This window comes from Chelonia mydas, chromosome 4, assembly GCF_015237465.2.
Source record: "Chelonia mydas isolate rCheMyd1 chromosome 4, rCheMyd1.pri.v2, whole genome shotgun sequence".
Taxonomy (NCBI): domain Eukaryota; kingdom Metazoa; phylum Chordata; order Testudines; family Cheloniidae; genus Chelonia; species Chelonia mydas.
Window position 1 is genome coordinate 41,116,242 of NC_057852.1, and position 23,948 is coordinate 41,140,189.

Below are 23,948 nucleotides of genomic sequence, written 5' to 3' on the forward strand. Positions count from 1 at the left end.
AGGGGATCGCAAGGTTATGTTAGGGGCATCACGGTATTGCGACTCTTACTTCTGCGTTGCAGCGCCCCAGCAGAAGCAGCGCAGAAGGGTGGCAATACCGTACCATGCCACCTTACTTCTGTGCTGCTGCTGGCAGTGGCTCTGCCTTCAGAGCTGGGCTCCCAGCCAGCAGCTGCCGCTTTCCAGCCGCCCAGCTCTGAAGGCAGCACCACTGCCAGCAGCACAGAAGTAAGGGTAGCAGTACCGCAACCTCTCCCTACAATAACCTTGTTACCCCCCACAACTCCTTTTTGGGTCAGGACCCCTACAATTGTAACACAGAGAAATTTGAGATTTAAATAGCTGAAATCATGAAATGTACAATTTTAAAAATCCTATGACTGTGAAATTGACCAAAATGGACGGTGAATTTGGTAGGGCCCTAGTCATTAGTCACTTTTGAAAATCTTGTCCGTAACTTTTCTTCTTTCCAGGCCCCAGATTTGCTTTTTAAGACTGAAAGTTCTAATTCTTTGGTTTTACTTTACAAACCTTGATATTTTAGACATTTCATTCCCATGGATGGTTTGAAGAACTGAAGCATCTCCCACTCGTTTCTTAATCCAGAGTTCATAACCAATCTTACTGTACAACAGAAGCATCAGCATCAGTGGAAGAAGGAAGAGTATGACAAGAATGAAGGTGGTATATATCTTTTGGTGAACAGCACTGGTCCACTCTTCCAAGCAGCAAACATACTCTTTTTCATACAGAAAATCATATTTAATCTATAACAAATGAAATAGAAATGAGTCATTTTAATAAGGACCCTAACTATGAAGAGTGTCACATGTTCTAAAGCCCCTTGCTTTATAGCAGGAATTCAGTAGAGACACCTTTCTAGTGAGACTATTCTTCTAATGCATTTTCCATGTAAAGGGTAGCATTCACCATAGTTTATGCAGGGTAAAAACTGTACTTCCTCTCTGCAGCAAAGGGATTGCCCTCCAAGAAGAGCAAGAGGTGTTTTAACTGACACCCTCATTCAGGGTTTATGCTGGGGAGGGAAGTGTCAGTTTCTCCTGGAGGCAGCTGCTAAGATGTGCTGAAACAATGTGCTGTTTGGGCTGTTTTAAGGTTGTGCTGGCCATCTTGGCCAATACAACAGGAATTGAACTGGGGTCCTCCAGAGCCAAACATGAGTCTGTACAGCTTGAGCTAAACAGATACAGTGTTTTCTAGCTAGGGCTGTAGTGGGCTCATGTTTTCTGTGGATCAGGTACACTGGCGCTCTGTGTACCACTGGTCAAAGTCAGGTTGATTTACATTACCACAAAGGAAGCATCAGCCTGCCGCAAATGTATTATTTTAATTTTTCTCTACAACTGGGGTTGGGGCAAGGACTGTTTTTCAATAGCACCTATCACACTTTTAAAGTGGCTAAAGTAACATTAATAAGTAGTAGTAATATTAATAGTTAATACAAATCAATAAGTTAATGACAAATATAAAACACAGAACTAAATAATGGATGAAAGAGAAACAGTGCAGCCAATTTATTTAGCCTTCCAAGAGACTTTTGATAAATAACCTCATTTGAGGTAATTTATCAAAAGCTTCTTGGAAGGCTAAAAAAAGCCAAACATATCTAAAAACATTGTTTAACCCTGGCATTTTTTAATATATATATAATTTAAATGCCAATTTGGTCGGCACATCCATTTTCATGTGAACAAAAGGTACAGCTGCATATCTAACCATGTGATCTGGGCCCTGATCCTGCAACTAAATCCACATAAGCAGCCCGCTCCCCCTGCCACGCACACAGAATCCTACTGAAGTCAGCCTGACCCTGCACTGGTGCAGGGCATCTGCCCAGGTGGATCAGACTGCAGGGTCAGGGCTTTGGTTTGCATGCATAAATGCAGGTATCTGTACACAGTTGTACAGTTGTAATTATGGAGGCTGACTGAAAACTTCTCAAACTTAAATCAGTTTTCAGAACAAATTTGTCTTGTCAGCCAACAAACAAGGATTTCCGAAAAAATAACTGTCCACACACACACAGCTTGTAACCAAGAGTACATAGCTCAGCTGTATAGACTACTGTGACCCTTTCTCCAACACCAATATGCCAAGTTACACTTTTTAAAGGATTTTTTAAAAATCCAGACTCCCGAATAGCTGCTTCTAACAGTTAATGAAGGTTTTGAATGGAGTAACTGTTGCTTAAAATGTAATAGCTGTGGAGAAATATTTATAGGAACATGCCATGTCACATAACGATATTCATTTTCAAAGTCCCAAGCTATTGTGTGTCATTGCTGATAAAAAGCAATGGGAAGGTGCAGTGCAAGGCACAGATGCCACTCTTCATCTTCAAGATAGGGAGAGAAGCACAACTACAAGTAGGCACTATAGTATGGAAAGCCATCACAAGGTTACAGGGAGGCAATCCAAATGCCCCAGGTGCCAAATTCAGCCCACACCCTGAAGTAAAGGCTTTCCAAAATTGCACACAATCCTTTGCCAGTGACAATATTAAAAGTGTGTCTCCATTTTCTCTTTTTACAATGCGGGCCCAGAAAGTCAGATTACAAAATCAATTACTCTATGTAAGAAACACTGACTCAACTTTTACAGTAGCTTGTGACCACATTCTGCTTTATCACCTCTCATAAATATTTGGAGTTTATTCAGCCTTGTTGCTGAGACCCTGCAAGAGCGAAGTCTGAAACAAGGGCTCCCTCTGAGAGTGGTGATTACATTATATATCATACCATACCTCCAGTCGCTGTACATGCCACATAGGTGACCCAACAATAACTGCCAGCAACCAGACTATTCCTGAAAACAAACAAACAAACATCTTTTTAATGCTCAGCAGAACAGGGAACTTAACTTTGATTTACATTAGCCTGTTAGTTTGTGAAAAAACAAAATCAGGCTTTTGAGGCAAGCAGATTGAGAAAGTTGTGGATGGTGTTAATTTTAAAAAAGGGGATAGAGGTGAAGTAGAAAGGCAAGGGATTGTCCCAGTCTTGCATGGACAGTATTTCTGAGCTGCTTCATGTAATATGGCTAGACTCAGCTGTAACTCTGTACCATTGCACAGATCAATACCTTCTCTACTATGCAAACCTCCCACACCAGTTACACACAACAGAATCATTCAACCTGCCAATGATGTGTGTTGTATGAATACTGGAGTTGCCTATGATCTTACCCAGCATCGTGAAAGCTCTTCTGTTGGTGTACTGCCATTTCATTTTTAACGGATGCACAATTCCCTGATGCCTTTCCACAGCAATGAAGGTCATCGTGAGAATCTCCGCAACAATAGCAGCAGATTGAACAAATGGTACCATCTTGCAAGCAAATGCACCTGTAATGATTAAAAAGTAAAGTATGTAATCATTGAGGTTAGTTAAAATAATAAGCTCAGGGCGTCAATAAAGTGATATCAAGAACAAACTAACCTGTCTTCCTCGGATACATTTATTTCAATACCTAGACTTCTAGGAAGCTCCTTTCAAGCTTGTCACATGTGGCCCCTTGTATTTCTATAATACTGTATTTAGAACTATTCAAGATTCTCCCCTTTCGTACAATTTAAAGATGAAAAAGACCTCTTATGTCATCTTGCCCAGCTCCATAACAATTTAAGACTCTTCCCTACTATTTTATTAGGGTTTTGTTCAGTCTACTTTTAAATGCCCCATGTTACATGATATAATCATTTCCCTTGGGAGGTTGTTTTGCAGTCTCATCTATCTATCAGGTAGTTTTTCCTGGTATTCATCTGAATTTTTCCTTTTCTTGATCATCTCATTACTTCTAGTTATATCCCCAGTTATTCTCTTCCCTCCTAAGTGTTTATATCCTCCAAAATATTCATAGCCTTAGGTGCTCCTCTTAGGCACCATTTATCCAATCTGTGCACTTTTCACTCTTTTAAAAGTTCTCTCATAAATCAACACCTTAACTATTTTGCACTTTTCTAACCTTATTCCTATTTGTCAAGATATTTTGTTAGCAAGACTGTCAGCAATATTCCAATTCCAAAACGTTCACATGGAGATTCCTGCCACAAGACATTATGCTTCTGCAGAGTTGGTCCCAAACAATCGTACTTTGTTTTTTTATTGCTGCTCTAACTCATCGCAAATGTATATTTAATTTGCAGCCTAGTATTATTTAGTCATTCTCAAGTATTGATTTTTAAGTATCTCCCAAGATAATAGGTGTAGTTTGGATTATTCTTTCCCAAATGTATTCTCTTATATTAACCTGTTTCCAAACTGAATCTTGTCATTTTCTGTCCAATATTTCTAATCCTGATGTCATTTTAGATTCTTCCATGTTTAGAATAATGTGTGAATTTAATCAATAATTGCCCTATTTTCTTTACTAGATTATTAATAAAGATTTTTTGCGAACTGTACCCAGAGTAGAGTGAGCAGGTGTCCGGTTTTCGACGGGAACACCGGTGGAAAAGGGACCCTGGCGGCTCCGGTCAGCACCGCCGACCACGCCATTAAAGGTCTAGTCAACGGTGCTAAGGCAGGCTAGTCCCTATGTGTCCTGGCAATGCGCTGCGCCCCCGAAGCAGCCAGCATGTCCAGCTCCTAGGAGCGGGGGCCCCAAGCACCAACTCTGCTCTCCATTGGGTGGTTCCCAGCCAATGGGAGGTGGAGGGGGCCAGTGCCTGTGGGCAAGAGCAGCACACGGAGCCTCCTGCCCTCCACCGCCACCTACTAGTGCTGGACCAGCTGGTCGCTTCCAGGGCACAGCACAGTGCCAGGACTGGTAGGCAGCCTGCCTTAGCCCCGCTGCACCGCTGACCGGGAGCTGACCGAGGTAAGCCCGCACCCCAACCCGCTGCCCCAGCCCTGAGCCCCCCCTCAACCCAGAGTCCCTTCCTGCACCCCAAAGCCCTCATCCCCAGCCCCACCCCAGAGCCCTCACCCCCCTGCACCAGCCCAGAGTCCCCTCCCACACCCTGAACACCTCATCCCTGGCCCCACCCCAGAGCCCTCACTCCCTGCTGCATCCCAACCCCCGCTCCCACCCTCCCGCCTGGAGCCTTCTCCTGCATCCCAAACCACCCAGCCCCAGGCCAGAGCCCACACCCCCAGCCGGAACCCTCACCCCTCCCACACCCCAGCCCTGCCCTGCCCTGCCCAAGCCCAGTGAAAGAGTGCGGGTGGGGGAGAGCAAGCCAGTGAGGGAGGGAGAATGTAGTGAGCTGGGGGCAGGGCCTTGGGGAAGGGATGGAATAGGGGGCAGGGCCTCAGTAAAGGGGAGCGGCTAGGGTGTTCAGTTTTGTGCAATTAGAAAGTTTGCAACCCTAACCCAGAGGCAGTCCCAATAAAGCCAAAAAGTTGTATGGGTGAAACTGAGAACATTATTTCTTTCCCTATATAGTCGATTTGTTTGAAAATTAAGTTTAAAAAGTGTTTAGGCACACATTACACAAACAATGAAATGCAGAAAACAAGGGGGGGAACCCAAGAAATCAAACCAAGGCTCAATCCTGCCCTCTGCTGTACAAAGTGGTGATGGGAACAGGTATGGGGAAACTTACCTGAATGTGACCAGCAGGATATGCTGCCATCACAGCACATAGGAATGAGGAAGGATGGAAGCCCAGTTTAAGCACCAGCCTGTACACCATGGGCTTGCTACTGCTCATTAATTTCAACTGGCACAAATTCCTTTGAGTAAAGTGTTGTGGGAGTAAGCTCCAAAGGCATGTTGGTCAACAGTTAGGGTATATGGCCCAAATAATCCTCAAAGGTTATTAAAGCACCTAATTCCCACTGTAGGCAGATGGCAAGTACATCAGGGACAGCTCAGAGGAGTAGCAAAATGTACCTCACAGTACAATACCCAGATATCCACATGCAGTCTTAGCCTGGCCAGCAGGAACCACATGTGGAAGAAGATCCACTGGGTTGCATCTATCCATTGTTCTGCTGGGCAGGGAAGGATTTGTACTACTAGATATTTTACTGAATGGCTACAAACAGCAGGATAAGGCCCCTGTGAAACATAAGGACAACCTGATGACAACCATGACTCATAATAAAATATCAACCACTTCTTCCTACACTTTCTTGAATGTCTACCGAAAATCCTTAACGAGATTGATCCAATAGCTCACTAAACAATACCTCTTTATGTCCAGTGCAGCATGGGAGATAACATGCGCTCCTGTAGTTGCATTATATTTGCTCTGCAAAGTTGGTATATTTACCTCCTCAGTAAAGTAATAAAAAATAACCCCTAACACCGTTGCTAAGTGAAAAAATAAGCAGGTAAAAATTATACCACATAAACCTGGGTTGTCTTTGAAAAATCAGCATCTTAGTGTCAGAAAGCTAAAGGCAAAATGATGTAGGGCCTGATTCAAATCCCAGTGAATCAAAGGGAATGTTTTCATTGACTTCAATGGGCTTTGGATCAGACTACCAAAGAGGGCGAGGAGGGGATATACATGGATAAAGCAAAAATTAATTCCATTGAAGCCAATGGAGTGAAAACTAGTATGTTAATAATTCACAACAGAAAAGCCCAAATTGTTCTATTTCACTTGTAGCAAAAAACAAAACACTGTCATATGTTGCTCCTCATAGTCTATAAAACAGACTTAAGGCATATAATGTTACCGTTTAAATCATGCAGTTTTTAATAAGTCCACTTGAACAAACATTATAATACTCAAGATTTCTAGAGATATCAATGTACTATGCTTTTTTAAGGTAATAAAGGGAAAGTGTAATATGAGTAGTGAGTCTATGATTTTTAGTGATACTGTAAATACTCTACTGGAAGTTTCATGTTTATTTGACAACCAGTCCAACCTGGCCAAGAGTGGGAAAAATAATTTAGATAATTGTCATCCACACCCCCTCCAACTCCCATCTCTTTTGGTTTTTGCCTACCTACAGCAGTTTCCAACATGCCTTACTAGGAGAGGGCACCTCTGTCCATGCCCCTTTAACTGAGACCTGGAGTAGGGAATGAGGCTCCAGAAATTCTTGACCCTTCACCTCTCCTTAGGGTCAGGAATCTGGGCCTGCAGCAGAGCTAGTCTCCAGGCCAGTTTCATCATACAGCAGGCCTCAGTCAGCTGCCTGATTAGGCATGCCACCTGATTAGCTGGAGGGGCTCAATGCTCAAGCTGACCACTGCACCTGCTCCTGTGTTACCTGGTTCCTGCTGCTCCTGCCTTGCATCCAACCTTCCCTCTGTCCTGCCCTTGCCTTGAGTCCCTCCTTGCCTGCTACCCTGCTTGCTCCAGTTCCTTACTTCCAGTTTGTCCCTTGGCTCTGGCTTCTGACTGCAGACTCTGAATTGACCCATGGCTCTGGTACCCAGTTCCTGTCCTCTGTCTTGACCCTGGTTTGGCTTTGGTATTAGCTTGACTCTTGGCTCCAGCTTCCAACTACTGACTCTGGCTCTGACCCTAGGCCTTGGTTCCTGGTGTCTGCTCTGACCCCTAGACCTGGCGCCTTCTCTGCCCTTGTCTTGGTCACCTGACACTTACAGATAATGGAGTCCTTGTCTCTTTGGGGCCATCTGCATGAAATTACCCAACTAACAGTCCATGAGCCAAATAATTGTGTTAAAAACAAGACTTAAAAAGAAACTGGAGAGAAAATGGCGGTCAAGGAAAACATAACATCTCTAGACTGATACTTCTCGTGAGCTAAATAAGGCATCTCCACTTTCCTACAGAAACTTGAAACAAAAGGTTTAAGCCCTCTTCTGAATTTAATTTGAATACCAAGTTGATTGGAATGGCAACAGATGATTGGAATCACATGGCATGCATTCTGATTACCTGAGTGGTTGAAAATGTAACAAAAGCCGTTCTCACTCTTGTTATAAGAAAAAAGTTAGGAGATGCATTTTTGGCAAGTTTCTAGGAGCTACCATAAAAAGTTCTTTAAAAATTGAACTATTCCAATCTCCCTGCAGTCCATGTGGTCACCTTGGCCAAGGGCTCTCCCAATACCAACATTTCTTTTGTATTAATGTTATTGTATTGCATTAGGTCTGGTCTCCTTACTGTTACTTATTGAATTTTTAAATGATGACCCTGTATAAAAGGCACCATACTTGTCTACTTTTGAAATTATTGAGTGCTCTTGTGTGCCATTTGGGAGATACGGTAGCACATTTCAGTGACTTTTTAGTAAGTGAATAATCTTTAATTTGTACAGGAGCACTCTGCACTATGAGGCAACATCTTTTGGAAATACAAAATGCTTAGAATGGAAGGGCTTGATCCAAAACCCAGTTTTTCAACTGACATCAGTGGCCAAGCAGAGAGCACGCACTCACATATGGGACCAAGTTCCACCATGGAGTGAGCCAATAACATCAGTGGGGTCCACACATGAAAGGCTATCTTTGGTCCATAGGTCCTAGAGTACGAGACAGACACCTACCTAGAGAATCTATCTTTTCTCCAGGGGAGCAGCAATTCAATATAGTTTTGTCACACATTCTCATATAAACAAATCGATTTACAAAATGAATTAAAAAAAACCGTAGAGAACATTAAAAGACCATCTAACAAGACTGAAGTTCTTTTCTCAGCTGGCTGCCATCCAGCTCTCTTTTGAAAAAAAGAAAATCACATATTTGCCAATAAGACATTGATGTTCTCTTTTGCCTCAGCAATCTTTTATAATTTATGCCTCCTGCCCACTCAGCTTGTCTGTCTCATGGTAGTTTGAGTCCTTTTATGGAAATACATCCAACACTCTTTACAGAGCCCATCACTACAAGGTTGGCCTGAGGCTGTAGTGCCAACCACTAGCAGAGAAGAGGAAACACAACAGAGGGAGATAAAACATTGTATTTAATCATGGAGCTTCTCTCCTTTGGCCAGTTTACAGCAAGGTAATGTGAGAGCTTTCCTCAGCTTAGTTCAAGGGGAACAGTTGCCAAATGCAGGCCCACTTTAGCCAAAGGGCCCAAAATAAGCAGTTAACTCTCCACCCCAGTGGAAACGGGGAACTGACAGAGACCTGATCACCACACCCTGATTACCACTCCCTGATTCTGCTCTGCCCAACCTGCAGGGGGGCAGCTTTAAGTGACACAGCTGGCAAAAGACCTTCCACATGCAGAGAATCACTTCCTTCTCTCCCTTGCCTCCCCTCACTTGACACATCTCATGCCGGGGGGCACAGCTCCAGCAGAGAAAGCAGCAGGTGGGGGAGCTGGCAGAGGTGGCAACAGAGCCACCTCCACCAGCTTTATACCAGCCCTCCTACATAGGGGGCTTCATCAGGGAGTTTTTCCAGCTCGTTTAAGTTCACTTTGTGCTATACAAGCAGACTTAGAGGGCTGAAGAACATGGCTGGCCCTCTGTCTCTGGCAAGAAGCACATTCCTCTGGTGTAACTAAGCACGCAGTTTCTAGGCTATTCATGCCTCCTGGTTCTATCATTTCCCTGAACAGAGAAAGGAGAAGAAGAATGCTTCCTCTTTCTCTCAGAGAGTCCCTAAGGTGTCCCTTTACTGTCTATACACCTGCCTTGATATCAGGTGGGAATCTTCTTCTGGCTGGCAGCAGAGCAGCTTCTCCAGAGCACAGCAGAGCAGGACCTTTGCCTGGCTCTCTTTGATGGAAGTTAAATCATTCCCTGACTGACTTCAGGCATGTCCTCTCCCTTATTGCTGTATCCCTGGGCTACTTCCTACCTTGCCTTCTCTCCCTGGCAGTGACAGGCACAGGCACCGACTCCACGGTGCTCCAGGGCTGGAGTACCAGGGAGGGGGGAGGGAAATGTGGGGGTGTAACGAGGCTGGTTCTGGCAGGACCCAATGGAGAGTGCCAATTCAGGACAAACTGCTTCAAGCAGGGCAGTTACAGCCCAAGGCTGGGGTTTTTCCACCTCTAAGGAAAACCAAACCAGCCAGACACAGAGGACTTTGGTTTTACCCCACTGGCTAACCACAAGTCACACAAGCAATTCCCTTAGACACTCCAGTTTCCCAGTATCACCACCAGTGCCACTCATTATGGGGACAGATGGTTATGAAAACCAATACCCCAGGAAAAGAAAAAAGTTTCTCTCGATCCCAAAGGATCAAGCCCCAGACCCAGGTCAATATATAAATCAGATCTTACCCACAAATCACACTGTTGTCAGTCCTTTAGAATCTACAATCTAAAGGTTTATTCATAAAAGGAAAAAGATACAGATGAGAGCTAGAACTGGTTAAATGGAATCAATTACACACAGTAATGGCAAAGTTCTTGGTTCAGGCTTGCAGCAGTGGTAGAATAAACTGCAGGTTCAAATCAAGTCTCTGGAGTACATCCACAGCTGGGATGGGTCTTTCAGTCCTTGGTTCAAAGCTTTCAGTGTAGCAAAGTCCCTCCAAAGTTAAGAGGCAGAACTGAAGACAAGATGGAGGAGCTGCAGCAGTTTTTTATATTCTCTTGCCATGTGGTCTTTCTTTCTTTGTTCCAAAGACAAGCTTACCATCACATGGCCTGGAAAAACCTCAGAGTTCTGTCCATAGGCATGTCCCTGCATACCTTGCTGAGTCCCAAGGCATGTCTGCCTTCTCCCAATGGGTCAATTAATGGTCCTTAATGGGCCATCAAGCAGGTTAGGCAGAGCTGACACTAACTTGTCTGGGGTGTCACCCAGAAGCATAGCATAAGTTTGAAATACAGACAGTAGAGAGCCAATATTCATAACTTTAACTACAAAAATGATACACACATATAGACATCATAATCAGCAAACCATAACCTTGTCTTAGACACCTCATTTGACCCCCTTTATACAAGATTTGGTGCCACTACAGGACCTTGGTTGCAACAATGTTCTATACGGTCACAGTTCAAGTCAATAACATTACAGTGGGTGCTTAGCACCCACTGGCAGCCACCTTCTCCCCCTCCTCCCCAGCTGTTTCGCAGCATGCAGGAGGCTCTGGGAGGGCGGGGGAAGAGGGGGGACAGGGCACACTCAGGGGACGGGGTGGAACTGAGTGTGAAGAGGTAGGACAAGGATGGGGACTTGGGAGAAGGGGTGGGGGCGGGGCCTGGGGCAGAGCGGGGATGGGAATAGGTGAGATGGGGGTGGGGATCTGGGGTAAAAGGGCAGGTGAGGGTGGGACCTGGGGCAGAGTGGGGGGGTTGAGCACCCCCAGGGCCCGAAGGAAGCTAGCGCCTATGATGACCGGAGCTTCTTTTTCTCTGCAGTCTCCCTCTACTTTATACAGGCCTTGCCTGTTCCTGTCCAGCTGTGCTTCCTCTTTAATTTCCCTTCATTACTTCCTGACTCCCCATTCAGGTGCAGATTAGGTGATTATTTGGCTCAGCTAGCCACCTTAACCCCTTCAGGCTGTACACCCCATCACAGGTGGCCATCAAGAAGTGGGTTGCTATAACCAGCTGGAGCTGGCTACTCCAGACTGCTATGGGTGTATAGCTAACCAGTTTGGTGTTGGAAAGTCAACTGTGAGCAAGGGGCTAGCAGAGGTTTCTGAGGCAATCTGTCATGTGATTTACCCAAAAGTGGCTGGCATAAACAAAATATCCCTGAAGTAATTGCTGCTTTTGAGAGAATGGGGTTTCTAAACTGCACCAGGGCTACTGATGGGATGTATGTGCCCATAGTCTGCCCTCCTCTAGCAGCATCTGAGTTTATAAACTGCAAAGGGTACCACTCCATTATTATATAGGCCCCTGTGGACCACAGAGGCTGATTTATGGATGCCAATGTGGGCTGCACTGGAAAAGTTCATGATGCCAGTGTTTTCCGATGATCGGGAATCTACATACATGGACAGGCTGGGACAGTATTGTCATCAAATGACATTGTCATAAATGGAGCTACTGTCCCCAGTGTTATTCTGACATACCCACTTTTGCGTTGGCTCATGAAACCATATCCTGATCTCAGAGGGTCTTACGAAGGAAGATTTAATTACACTCTCAGCAGGTGCTGAACGTGCATTTCGCAGCTTGAAATCCCACTGGCACTGTCTGCAGACCAATTTGGATTCCAGGGTCATCAATTCTGCCTGCATTATTGTGGCCTGCTGTGCTCTTGGCAATGTTTGTGAAGCCAAAGGTGAGCCATTTGCCCCTAAATAGGCCTGTTACAGTAATGGATTGCTAATCTGGTACACTCAACTAGAAAGGGCTCTGATCATAGCTTGGGTAGGATGCACCCAGACAGCACAAATCAGGGATGCTCTGTGCACCCACATTATGGACTTGCATGGGCCAACGGAAGAAGAATAGTATATTTATGAAAGTGCTTGTACAACATTTACAGTAAATGAGATATGGTCACATCATGCAATGAAATGGAGGGTGGGGTTGATTGCCACACATCGTGCTTACAGATGACATGACTATGAACTGGTGGGAGAGGGGTTGATTGCTATGCATTGTGCTTACGGATGATATGACTGATTATGAAGTGTGGCGTGGCTGATTGCCTTGCGTTCTACTTATGGACAACATGACTCATTATGAACTGGGGAGGCAGGTGAGTGGCAAGACCTGTGGATTTACAATATGAATTGAGGCAGAGAAAAATATTGAGAAATTATGTTGGATAAAACTTCCCAGTTGTCCCTTATCATGTGTTTATCTTTATTATTTGAAATACACATTGTATGATGTGATGCAAGGATGGTAATAAACATTCTGAATACAATTTTTAAAAAAATATTAAGCTATCTCCAGGCAGGCCAGATAACATTAGCATACCCACACACAAAACCATTAATAAAACAAAGTCCATTCATCAAACACTGAATAGGGCAAACAGTGAACTCATTGCCAACAGATCAATCCCTTCCCATTGCATGTCCCTTGACCCTCTTCCCCACTTCTCTTTGCATTTTCTTCTACCTCGAGAGTGCTCTTGGTGCCACTGCATGGGGGTGGAGGCTTACTGGGAGTCTGCACGAGGATGGAGGCCTGCACAGGGTAGATTTACCCTGTCCAGCTGCTAAATCCCATTTGCACGGGCCACCCAACTATGGAATTTCCAGAGTGTTCCTGATCTGCAGCACATGTTATTGTGAAAGGGATCCAGGCCATGGTACGGGAGCACTCTTGTGGCCATAAGCACGAGCAGCCTCTTGAGCAGGTCTTTCTGCTACACTCTATCTTCTTCTTCAGTTGATATTCCTGCTCCAGAGACTGTGTCGCAAGCCTCTCCTTGAGCACTGCAATTTTGCCCTCTCTCTCTGCAGACCTGTCAGTGCCTTTCCACTTGTTGTGAATCCCTCTCCCTCTAGTATTAACCTGCTTGCTGAGCCTGTCCAGAATGTCCACCATAAGTTCATCAGGGAAACACTTTTGCTTGGACCAGTCTGTGATAGTTCTGCATCCCAGGTACCTGCTGCAAGGCCCTTACTGCTGAGGTGGACAGAAAAGCAGTGGTGGGAGGAGCAGTAGTGGGAGAGGGACCAGCAAAGTTTGAAGAACCTAAAAACAGACATCAACCAGTGCACTACCGTTTAAGTACTTTAAAACAGATTCAGTGCAATCTGCAGGAACAAGTGTTTTTTGGAATCCAAAAGCCAAAAAATGATATTTTATAAAACTGAACTTCAATATATTCAGTTCCCAGAAGCTGCGTAGAAACAACAGAGTTAATTGCCGTGAAAAGAGTGCACCAACAATGGTGAGTTAAAATTTTAATTTGCTTTTTGTTGAAAAATTGCAAATCAGATTTGTCTTTGGGGAGGGGGCACAGCTTACAAATTTAGCTTTCTCTAATGTTTCTGGCATTCCACATTCTGGAAGGCATCACAATTCTAGAGATTGCAGAATGGCAAAGGGATATTTTATTGCAAGCTGCCCCTGGCAAGCCAGCTGTGTATGCCACAGAGGTTTTCAGACATATGGTGACTGAACAGCACAAATACAAGTGGAGGGGGCTGGTGACCTATAGATCCTGGAAAGTACACACTTCCCCAAAATGTGAGTACCTATCTGGAGTTCCTACTATGGGCTATCAGCTATTCGTGGCTATCAGCACCCGGAATTGGGCCAAAATTCATGGGGAAATTGACAGGATGCTATATTGGTGTCCACTTGAGTTACTGCCTCCCTAAGGATCCCAGTGCAGGCTGCTCTGAATGCATCTATCCAGTGACTACATGCAAACACATCACGATAATATGGATTCTCAAAGAATTACATAGGCGTTCCCTCTCCTTATCCCAAAAGGCACATTTCTGGACTACATTCAAACCCCCAGCTGTACTTCGGATATTGATTCCATCAGCTATGGACTACATTTAACCTCCCCTCCGCCTCCCAGACAGCACTTACATGCAGCTCATTACATTGTGGCATGGCCAATTTGTGTAGCATGGCATACTAAAAGAGAAGGCAACATAACATAACATCTTTTAACACTTCAGCTCCCCTGTAAGAATGTGGGAGTTTCTTGTAAAAAATTAATTTTAAATGCTTGTTTGACTGTTGTTTGTTCTTCCCAGTTTCCATTTGAATTCCACATCTGGGGGGAAGGAGCGGGGGAGGGGGAAGAGGGAGGGTACACCAAGGTGCTAGTATGCAGTCTGCCTTTAGTGATTACACACTGCTGCCCATGGCTTGTAATAAATGTTGCACTGGGCCTGTCATAAACTGGAAATCCCTCCCACCCATATAACAAAAACAAACATGGAGCCAGAAACTTACCAGGCTGAGGGGCTATTTTTGCTTCTTGTGTTTCTGCTGCCAGTTCCATAGCAGGCTACTCCTCTGTGGAGTCATGAAAAAGATTCTCCGAATAGGGACCCAGGATGTGCTGCAGCTGCTCCGTCTGCAAAGCCTCTTTGGGGACCCACATAAGCACCAGTGTCATTTCAACAGCCTGATCCAGCATTTCCCAGCCCGGTTCCCCTCCAGTGCTATCCTGGATTCTAGGATCAGAAGGTTACTGTCCCAGCTGACCAGGCTGTCGTGATTCACTGGTGGCTCAGTGCTTAGCTCAGTACCCAGCCCCTGATCAAACTCCTCATAAAATAGAGAGGGTGATGGGGGGTTCCCAGAGGTGCAGTTCTCATCCCTGGCTTTCCAGTAACCACTCTTGAGCAACTTAATCCACTCCCTGTACTGGCCACCAGCCCAATGAATCCCCAACTCTGCCAGCTTCTTCACTATTTCTTTGTATATGTGGTCATCCCTGTAACTCTTATTGAAGTCGAACTGTTTGATCACCTCACACCAGAAATTAACCAAAATCTGACTGTGTTCTGATGACCACCTAGCTGTGCACTTGGCAAAACACTTCTTTGTGGCAGTGGCTATTACAAATGCAGAAGAAGATTCATTCTGCTTGCAGTTCAGCAGTCAGAATAAAAAGAAAGGCTTAAACACTGAGTAACCGTACTTGAACCAGAAGCTAGACCTAAGCCCCAGCAGGATTCACAAACAAGGCATTCCACCACATATGTTGCCGTCAGAACCCAATTTGGTAAACATGATCCACTAACCCCACACAAAGAAACTGGAGACGTCCCTCTTATAACTTTTAACCCAGGTTCAAGGATGTGGGAAACCCAGGTTCAATTCAAACCTCTGAATAATATGAAGCAGTGATATGAACTTGGATCTCACACTTCCCAATAGAGTGTCCTAGCCACTGGAGTATTCTGGGCTGGGTGTCTCTTGTTGAAGCTTTTCCTCTGTGTATACATAAATGTTACATTCCAGGGTGCAATCCAGACCAATGGGGGCTGTGTCACCGCCTGCCCTACAACCTGGGGTGCCTCACAATGCTTTGCTGTTGTAGCTCCAAGCTGGGCCACTCACAAACAGCCTGTCAACGTGTAAGTCACACTCTGAATATCTGAGTATAGCTGCAGCCCTGATCCAGCAGCTCTGACCCCAGCAGCCTGTCAGCAACATACCAGCCACACTCTGGCTTCCAGCAGCCTTGGGTACTACCTGCAGGGTGACCCCAACACACTCCCAGTCCCAAATTTTCCACAGAAACGTGGTCTGCACTGTCCAGCCCTCTCCTGAGCAGATCAGATATGAGAGGTCCATTGCCCCTGTAAGGGGTCAATATCCATCAGTTTGCTACTTGAAATGGAGCTACCAAACAGCTCAGTTGAAACACAAACACTGGATTAATTTTGATTTAAAAAAATAAAACAAGTTTATTTAACTACTAAAGAGATAGATTTTAAGTGAGTACAAGTATAAGGCATTAAAGTCAGAAATGGCTACAAGAGAAATAAAGATTAACCAATTTATTTGAGCATAAGCTTTCGTGAGCTACAGCTCACTTCATCGGATGCCTCACTGTATTTTCCACTTAATGCATCCGATGAAGTGAGCTGTAGCTCACGAAAGCTTATGCTCAAATAAATTGGTTAGTCTCTAAGGTGCCACAAGTACTCCTTTTCTTTTTAAAGATTAAACGCTTTCTAGTAGCTAAAACTTAAGAAACCAGACTTGGTTCAAGTAAGACCCTTACCACATGATCCCAGCAACAGGGCTGACCAAATTTTCATATCAAAATCTCACACAAGGTCCAAAAGCTGGTTCCTTTGTCTTAGGTGAAAGAGAGAGAGAGAGAAGGAGATAGGGAGAGAAAGAGAGAATACTGGTTTGTTTCCCCCCCTCTCTTTTATAGTCCAATCACCCTTTGAAATGCATTTTCCTGAGGGTTACCTCTAGCTCAAGTTCCTTCCCAGTGTGAGAACAGAGACATGGAGTCTCATGGTGAAAGCGGTTCCATGTTGTTGTTTGTTAAAATGCAGGTCAATCTGTTTCTGTCCCCCTCCTTTGCCCAAGAATTGCCACTTGACCGATGATTGTCAATCAGCTTTGAAGACACCTGGTTAGAGGCATCATCTTGCCCTTTGTCTTTGAGAAACAAGTTTACCCCCCTCCCCAGACTTGTGTGGTAAATACATTTCAGTCGTAATTTCAGCTTATGTTCATAACTTTATATGTAATGTTGCTACACACATTTTGCTATGATATTTTTGACCGGTGAGTTATTTTGCATATTTTTTTGACCGGTGCATATTTTTCACAAAGATTACTACAATAGCATGTAGGGTGTATTTGTTAACAATAAATAAATAGTCATTGGGCCAATGAGAGTGTGAGAATAATTCTACACCCTGTGGTCAGGTACTCTCCAAAGAAGCGAGAGACCCAAGGTCAAATCCTTGCTTTGCATGGGGGAGAGGGGGAACCAACCTTGATTCACTCGCTTCCTAGGTGAGTACTCGAACAACTTTGGTTAAAGGCAAAAGGAGGAGGACCTCCATTATTTTAAGGACAGTCTTGGCTTAGATGGATAACTCCAGGAGAGAGTTCATGGCTGTGAATCCTGAGTGCAGATAGGTATCTTCTTCCAACTGGGAGTTTGCACTTAGGCCCAGCACCTCAAAGGTATTTAGGCTCCTAACTTAGAATCATAGAATATCAGGGTTAGAAGGGAGGTCATCTAGTCCAACCCCCTGCTCAAAGCAGGATCAATCTACAACTAAATCATCCCAGCCAGGGCTTTGTCAAGCCTGACCTTAAAAACTTCAAAGGAAGGAGATTCCGCCACCTCCCTATATAACGCATTCCAGTGTTTCACCACCCTCCTAGTGAAAAAGTTTTTCCTAATATCCAACCTAAACCTCCCCCACTGCAACTTGAGACCATTACTCCTTGTTCTGTCATCAGCTACCACTGAGAACAGTCTAGATCCATCCTCTTTGGAACCCCCTTTCAGGTAGTTGAAAGCAGCTATCAAATCCCCCCTCATTCTTCTCTTCCGCAGACTAAACAATCCCAGTTCCCTCAGCCTCTCCTCATAAGTCATGTGTTCCAGTCCCCTAATCATTTTTGTTGCCCTCCGCTGGACTCTTTCCAATTTTTCCACATCCTTCTTGCGTGGGGCCCAAAACTGGACACAGAACTCCAGATGAGGCCTCATCAATGTTGAACAGAGGGGAACGATCACGTCCCTCGATCTGCTGGCAATGCCCCTACATATACATCCCAAAATGCCATTGGCCTTCTTGGCAACGAGGGCACACTGTTGACTCATATCCAGCTTCTCATCCACTGTAACCCCCTAGGTCCTTTTCTGCAGAACTGCTGCCGAGCCATTCGGTCCCTAGTCGATAGCGGTGCATGGGAGTCTTCCGTCCTAAGTGCAGGACTCTGCACTTGTCCTTGTTGAACCTCATCAGATTTCTTTTGGCCCAATCCTCTAATTTGTCTAGGGCCCTCTGTATCCTATCCCTACCCTCCAGCGTATCTACCTCTCCTCCCAGTTTAGTGTCATCTGTAAACTTGCTGAGGGTGCAATCCACACCATCCTCCAGATCATTTATGAAGATATTGAACAAAACCGGCCCGAGGACCAACCCTTGGGGCACTCCACTTGATATCGGCTGCCAACTAGACAAGGAGCCATTGATCACTACCTGTTGAGCCCGACAATCTAGCCAACTTTCTATCCACCTTATAGTCCATTCATCCAACCCATACTTCTTTAACTTGCTGGCAAGAATACTGTGGGAGACAGTGTTAAAAGCTTTGCTAAAGCCAAGGAACAACACGTCCACTGCTTTCCCCTCATCCACAGAGCCAGTTATCTCGTCATAGAAGGCAATAAGATTAGTCAGGCATGACTTGCGCTTGGTGAATCCATGCTGACTGTTCCTGATCACTTTCTTCTCCTCTGAGTGCTTCAGAATTGATTCCTTGAGGACCTGCTCCATGATTTTTTCCAGGTGAGGCTGACTGGCCTGTAGTTTCCCAGATCTTCCTTCTTCCCTTTTTTAAAGATGGGCACTACATTAGCCTTTTTCCAATCATCTGGGACTTCCCCCGATCGCCATGAGTTTTCAAAGATAATGGCCAATGGCTCTGCAATCACATCTGCCAACTCCTTTAGCACTCTCGGATGCCGTGCATCTGGCCCCATGGACTTGTGCTCGTCCAGATTTTCTAAATAGTCCCAAACCACTTCTTTCTCCACAGAGGGCTGGTCACCTCCTCCCCATGCTGTGCTGCCCAGTGCAGTAGTCTGGGAGCTGACCTTGTTCGTGAAAACAGAGGCAAAAAAATCATTGAGTACATTAGCTTTTTCCACATCCTCTGTCACTAGGTTGCCTCCCTCATTCAGTAAGGGGCCCACACTTTCCTTGACTTTCTTCTTGTTGCTAACATACCTGAAGAAACTTTTCTTGTTACTCTTAACATCTCTTGCTAGCTGCAACTCCAGGTATGATTTGGCCTTCCTGATTTCACTCCTGCATGCCCGAGCAATATTTTTATACTCTTCCCTGGTCATTTGTCCAATCTTCCACTTCTTGTAAGCTTCTTTTTTGTGTTTAAGATCAGCAAGGATTTCACTGTTAAGCCAAGCTGGTCGCCTGCCATATTTACTATTCTGTCTACACATCGGGATGGTTTGTCCCTGTAACCTCAATAAGGATTCTTTAAAATACAGCCAGTTCTCCTGGACTCCCTTCCCCCTCATGTTATTCTCCCAGGGGATCCTGCCCATCAGTTCCCTGAGGGAGTCAAAGTCTGCTTTTCTGAAGTCCAGGGTCCGTATTCTGCCAGGAGTTAGGCCCTAAATCCTTTTGTGGGGCACAGCTTAGACCACATCCTTCTCCTCAGCATTTCTTACTGGCTAATTTTAAAAGGCTAATTTAGACGGCTCAGCATGCTCGCTTTTGTGAATCCTGTTCCTCAGTAACTAACTCTCCCCATCTGTTCTATAGGGAGCCTGGGGGCCTAACTCAGGGTTGTGAATTCCACTAGACAGTAGGATGCCTAAAAGGTAGACCTTTCAAAGAGCTGTACCACCTAAGTCCCCCTGGTGAATTCCAGTTTCAGGGTTATCAAAAGGCCTATGAAGTTGTAAATAAGTAGATCACATTTTTTTAAAAAAAGTCATAATTTGAGTGTGATTAAAGTAAGACAGACAGGAAAAAAACAGTATTGCTGTGTCAGATTTGTCAGGCTGTGCTTTTCATGTGTTTGTATTCAGGTTATGGAAAGCTAGCAGAAGAATCTTAAAGGAAAGCATCCTGCTGTTGCTGATGCTTATGCACAGCACAGAGTATCTTCTTTCCTCAGATGTGATGATTACATGTTGATGTTTATGGGAGTTAAGACTAATGTCATTCAGGTCTTTTTCTGAGTTCATCAACTGACAGCTTTATCTGTTTGTGTTTCCCAGCACGATACCAGCCATTTAGCATACTTCTTGGGGCAGATATTGATGCAAATCCAATGCATTAAAAACTTTGCTTATTTACATCAACATATTCATTGTTTTTTTAACTAAAACCACTTGCTGAGTTCCTCCTTATTTTGCAATGTTATTGCAGAAGCACAGATATTTTGTTTTTCCCAGATTACTGTATCTACCACAGATATTTTTCCAATAGTGATCGCTTAGAAACCCATAATACCAGCAGGGATACAGAGTTCATACAGCATGAATAGCTCAGCCAGCTTTCTGGAGATGGTTGTGGCTTTGGTGTACATTGCAGTTCTTTTGCATCCAATTCTGATACACTTATACTATCAATGTTACAATGACATAAATGTTAATTTGTCAGTTTGTATTTGGTCTAGGACAGAATGAAGTTAAAGGTGATCTGAAAGAGGAGAGGGGGAAAAGGGGTTGTATCTTCTTTTGTGTGATGGTTTGTTTTGTGTCTCCTTATGATAGATAAAGGCAACCTGAATGGTGTGTGTTTGTTTTTTAAAATCTGCTTGTTTTTTACATCTACATTTTACATCCCTGGAAAACTGAAGAACTAGTAAAATAGTGACATCACAAGGCCCAAGAGAGTGAAAATAGAGCTACTAAACGGGGAAGATTTTTAATTAGATTGCTTTAAACTTTTTCTTTGTATCATTTTAACTTCATTTAGCTAGTTAACCTTTTGTATAAAGGATGTCTTTCTCTGAGAAACAACAGATTTCCCTTGTTTTTTGTAAGGCAAGAAGCAAGCAGGAAAATAAAGAATTATTTTCTGGCCTTATTTACATACCATACAGAAACAAAAAGGGCTTAAGACACCCCTCCCCCCGCCACTTTTTTTTTTTTTTTTAATCTTCTTTGTAGGCTGCCCTTAACATAGTCAGTCTCAGCCTGACAACTCCAGGTAGGACAAAGTTAACATATCAAAGCATGAGAGAGACAAGGTGGGTGAGGTAATATCTTTACTGGACCAACTTCTGTCCGAGCTTGAAAGCTTGCCTCTTTCACCAACAGAAGTTGGTCCAGCAAAAGATATTACCTCACTACAACAATACTGCAAACATGCTAAAGCATGGCAGTCAGGCTAGAACAAAGGGCAGATGACCTGTGGAATGGGAGAGAATGCAAAGGAAACAACTATCCTTTGTATACACCTTCAAAAAGACTCTTCCTATGCTGCAGCTTTGCCGCAGCAAAAGCTAGAACTGGTCAGCCAGTGGTATAGCTGCACTAGTGCAAATCCCTAGCATAGACAGGCAAAACTACTATAAGCTGTGATTTGCACCGGTTTTAAGCCGGGGAGAGCTGGACTGATGCAAGTTGTGGTTTATAGTGGCTTTGCCTGTTTACAGGGGTTTGCATCTGTGCAACTATACAGCTGGCCCAAATCCTCAGTGTAGATGAGGCCTACATTTTAAAAGTGGTACAGGATAAGCAAGAACTAAACCTGTTATCCCAAGCACTGATTACAACTGTGAATGATTTTAAGAAAACCATTGAGTAGACATGCCATGAGGGATAGATGTTCTTTTGGGCAGCACCAGCGTCCACCATAATGTGGTGGGAATCTGGTACACCAAGCCAGATGTTCTAAAGAAACCTGAGAAACTACAACAGTCTATGAATCAGGGAAGGAGGAAAGAGAACAGTGAAACAAGACACCTTTACCAGAGATGGCCCTTCTGATGTACTGCCAGCAAAATGAAAAGGTCAGCGAGAGATACAGAGACAGAGAGAGACAGGCTGAGGGGAAAGGAGGCACACTTGAGAAATGTCAGAGGTTTCTTGGTTTCCTCTAACGACACAAAAGATTTGACACATACTATTTCTTTGTTTTAATTATCTCGTCATGTTCCAGATAAATCTTGTTTTACTACAGTCCAGTGCTTTTAAACTAAGATTGCCACACTGACCATTCTAGAGGGGTGAATAGCTGTTAGTCCAGAGGTGGGCAAACTACGGCCCGCAGGCCATGTCCAGCCCACAGGACCATCCTGCCCGGATCCTGAGCTCCTGGCTAGGGAGGCTAGCCCCCAGCCCCTCCCCCTCTGTCCCCCCTCTCCCGCAGCCTCAGCGTGCTGCGCTACCAGCGTTCTGGCCCGCCGCTCCTGCCGGGAAGCGGGGCTGCGAGCTCCTGCTGCTCTGAGCAGCATAGTAAGAGGGTGGGGCAGGGGGTTTTGGATAAGGGGCAGGGGGTCCCGGGGGGCACTCAGGGGGCGGTTGGATAGGTGTAGGAGTCCCAGGGCATGATTGGATGGGGCAGAGGTTCTGGGGCGTGGGGGGAAGTCAGGGGACGGGAAACAGGGGGCATTGGATAGGTGTGGGGATCCCTGGGGGGCTGTCATGGGGCGGGGGTGTGGATGGGATCAGGGCAGTCAGGGTACAGGGGGGGTTGGATAGGAGGTGGGGTCCCAGGGGGCAGTTAGGGGCAGGGGTCCCGGAAGGGGGTGGTCAGGAGACAAGGAGTAGGTGGGGTTGGAGGGGTGGGGTTGGATGGGGGTTTTGAAGGGGGTCAGTCAGGGGGCAAGAGGTGGGAGGGGGCAGATAGGGGGCGGGGGCCAGTCTGTTTGGGGAGGCACAGCCTTCCCTACCCGACCCTCCATACAGTCTTGCAATGCCGATGTGGCCCTCAGGCCAAAAAGTTTGCCTACCCCTGCATTAGTCACTGAAGGTACATCTTCACTGGAGAGTCAGCCCATGTTATAGCCTGAGTTTCCCCTAATTCCACTCATTCCATCCACACAGAGAAACAAGGAACCCAAGATTAATGCTGTTTTCAACTCAGATTAGTAGGCATGACTGTGGGTATAGGCTTGAGCCTGGGTTTTGCTTCAGCCCAGATTGGCAACATGCAGCATGTTGGTCCTTAGGAACTTCTCCTCTTCCTCCTCTTCTCTCCTCTTTTCCATTTGGAAATGAAGTGGGGCAGGGGTATTGGTCTCAAGGGAAATCATTTAAGAAAACCTGTGTCATAATCAGCTGAACTTCAAGGCAGAGCATTCTGCTTTTCTTGACACTTGTTTTCCCAGGCGGACCCCTTATAGCCTCCAGAGCCGTGGGGGACAATTAGACTATGTCTACACTACCATTTATGCCGGCATAATTTATGACGATCAAGATGTGAATAAGCCACCCCCACCCTCAAGTGATGTAAGTTACCCTGACCTAAACGCCGGTGTGGACAGCGCTATGTCGGTGGGAGAGCATCTCCCGCCGACATAGCTACCATCAGTCATTCACGGTGGATTAATTAAGCCAATGGAAGAGCTCTCTCCCGTCGGATTAGAGCAGTTACACGAGAGAACTTACAGTGGCACAGCTGCATCATTGCAGCTGCACTGCTGTAAACTCTCTAGTGTAGTCATAGCCTTAGGGTTAGTGTTTTACTTCCCTCTTGCTCTTGATGAGAACAAGGCAGAGACAGATTTTATTTTTCTTTTGCTACCATGTTTCCAGCAGGCAAAATAGGCCTTTTGATTTGAGGAGGAGTGGGCACTCAAATGTCTAACTTACCTAGCAGCCTAGTGTTCCTGTCATCACTATCCATGGCAACCATTCTCACAAGGCACCAATTTACAAGGACTACACAGCCTGCTTATGTATTGCCCTAAATTGACAGAAGAATTCTAGTTTCAAATAGACATAAAGATGCATCACAGAGTAAATTTAATACCCAAGATTTTCTTTGACAAATTAGAAAAACTTCTAC

The 23,948-nt window shown here is 45.0% G+C and overlaps 1 protein-coding gene across 2 annotated transcripts in view; it reads right to left on the reverse strand.

Annotated features, from left to right (window-relative positions):
- QRFPR (pyroglutamylated RFamide peptide receptor) overlaps window positions 1-23,948 on the reverse strand; it is a 59,133-nt gene that overhangs the window by 13,284 nt on the left and 21,901 nt on the right. For both annotated transcript variants that reach the window (XR_006290412.1, XM_007056818.3), the window contains exons 2-4: window positions 3,206-3,364; window positions 2,765-2,826; window positions 532-767 (exon numbers count right to left, since the gene is read on the reverse strand). Coding sequence is in view for 1 of the 2 variants with exons in the window: in XM_007056818.3 (XP_007056880.1) it covers window positions 532-767; window positions 2,765-2,826; window positions 3,206-3,364 (457 nt within the window). In the remaining variant the exon portion in view is untranslated. The remainder of the gene's footprint in view (window positions 1-531; window positions 768-2,764; window positions 2,827-3,205; window positions 3,365-23,948) is intronic.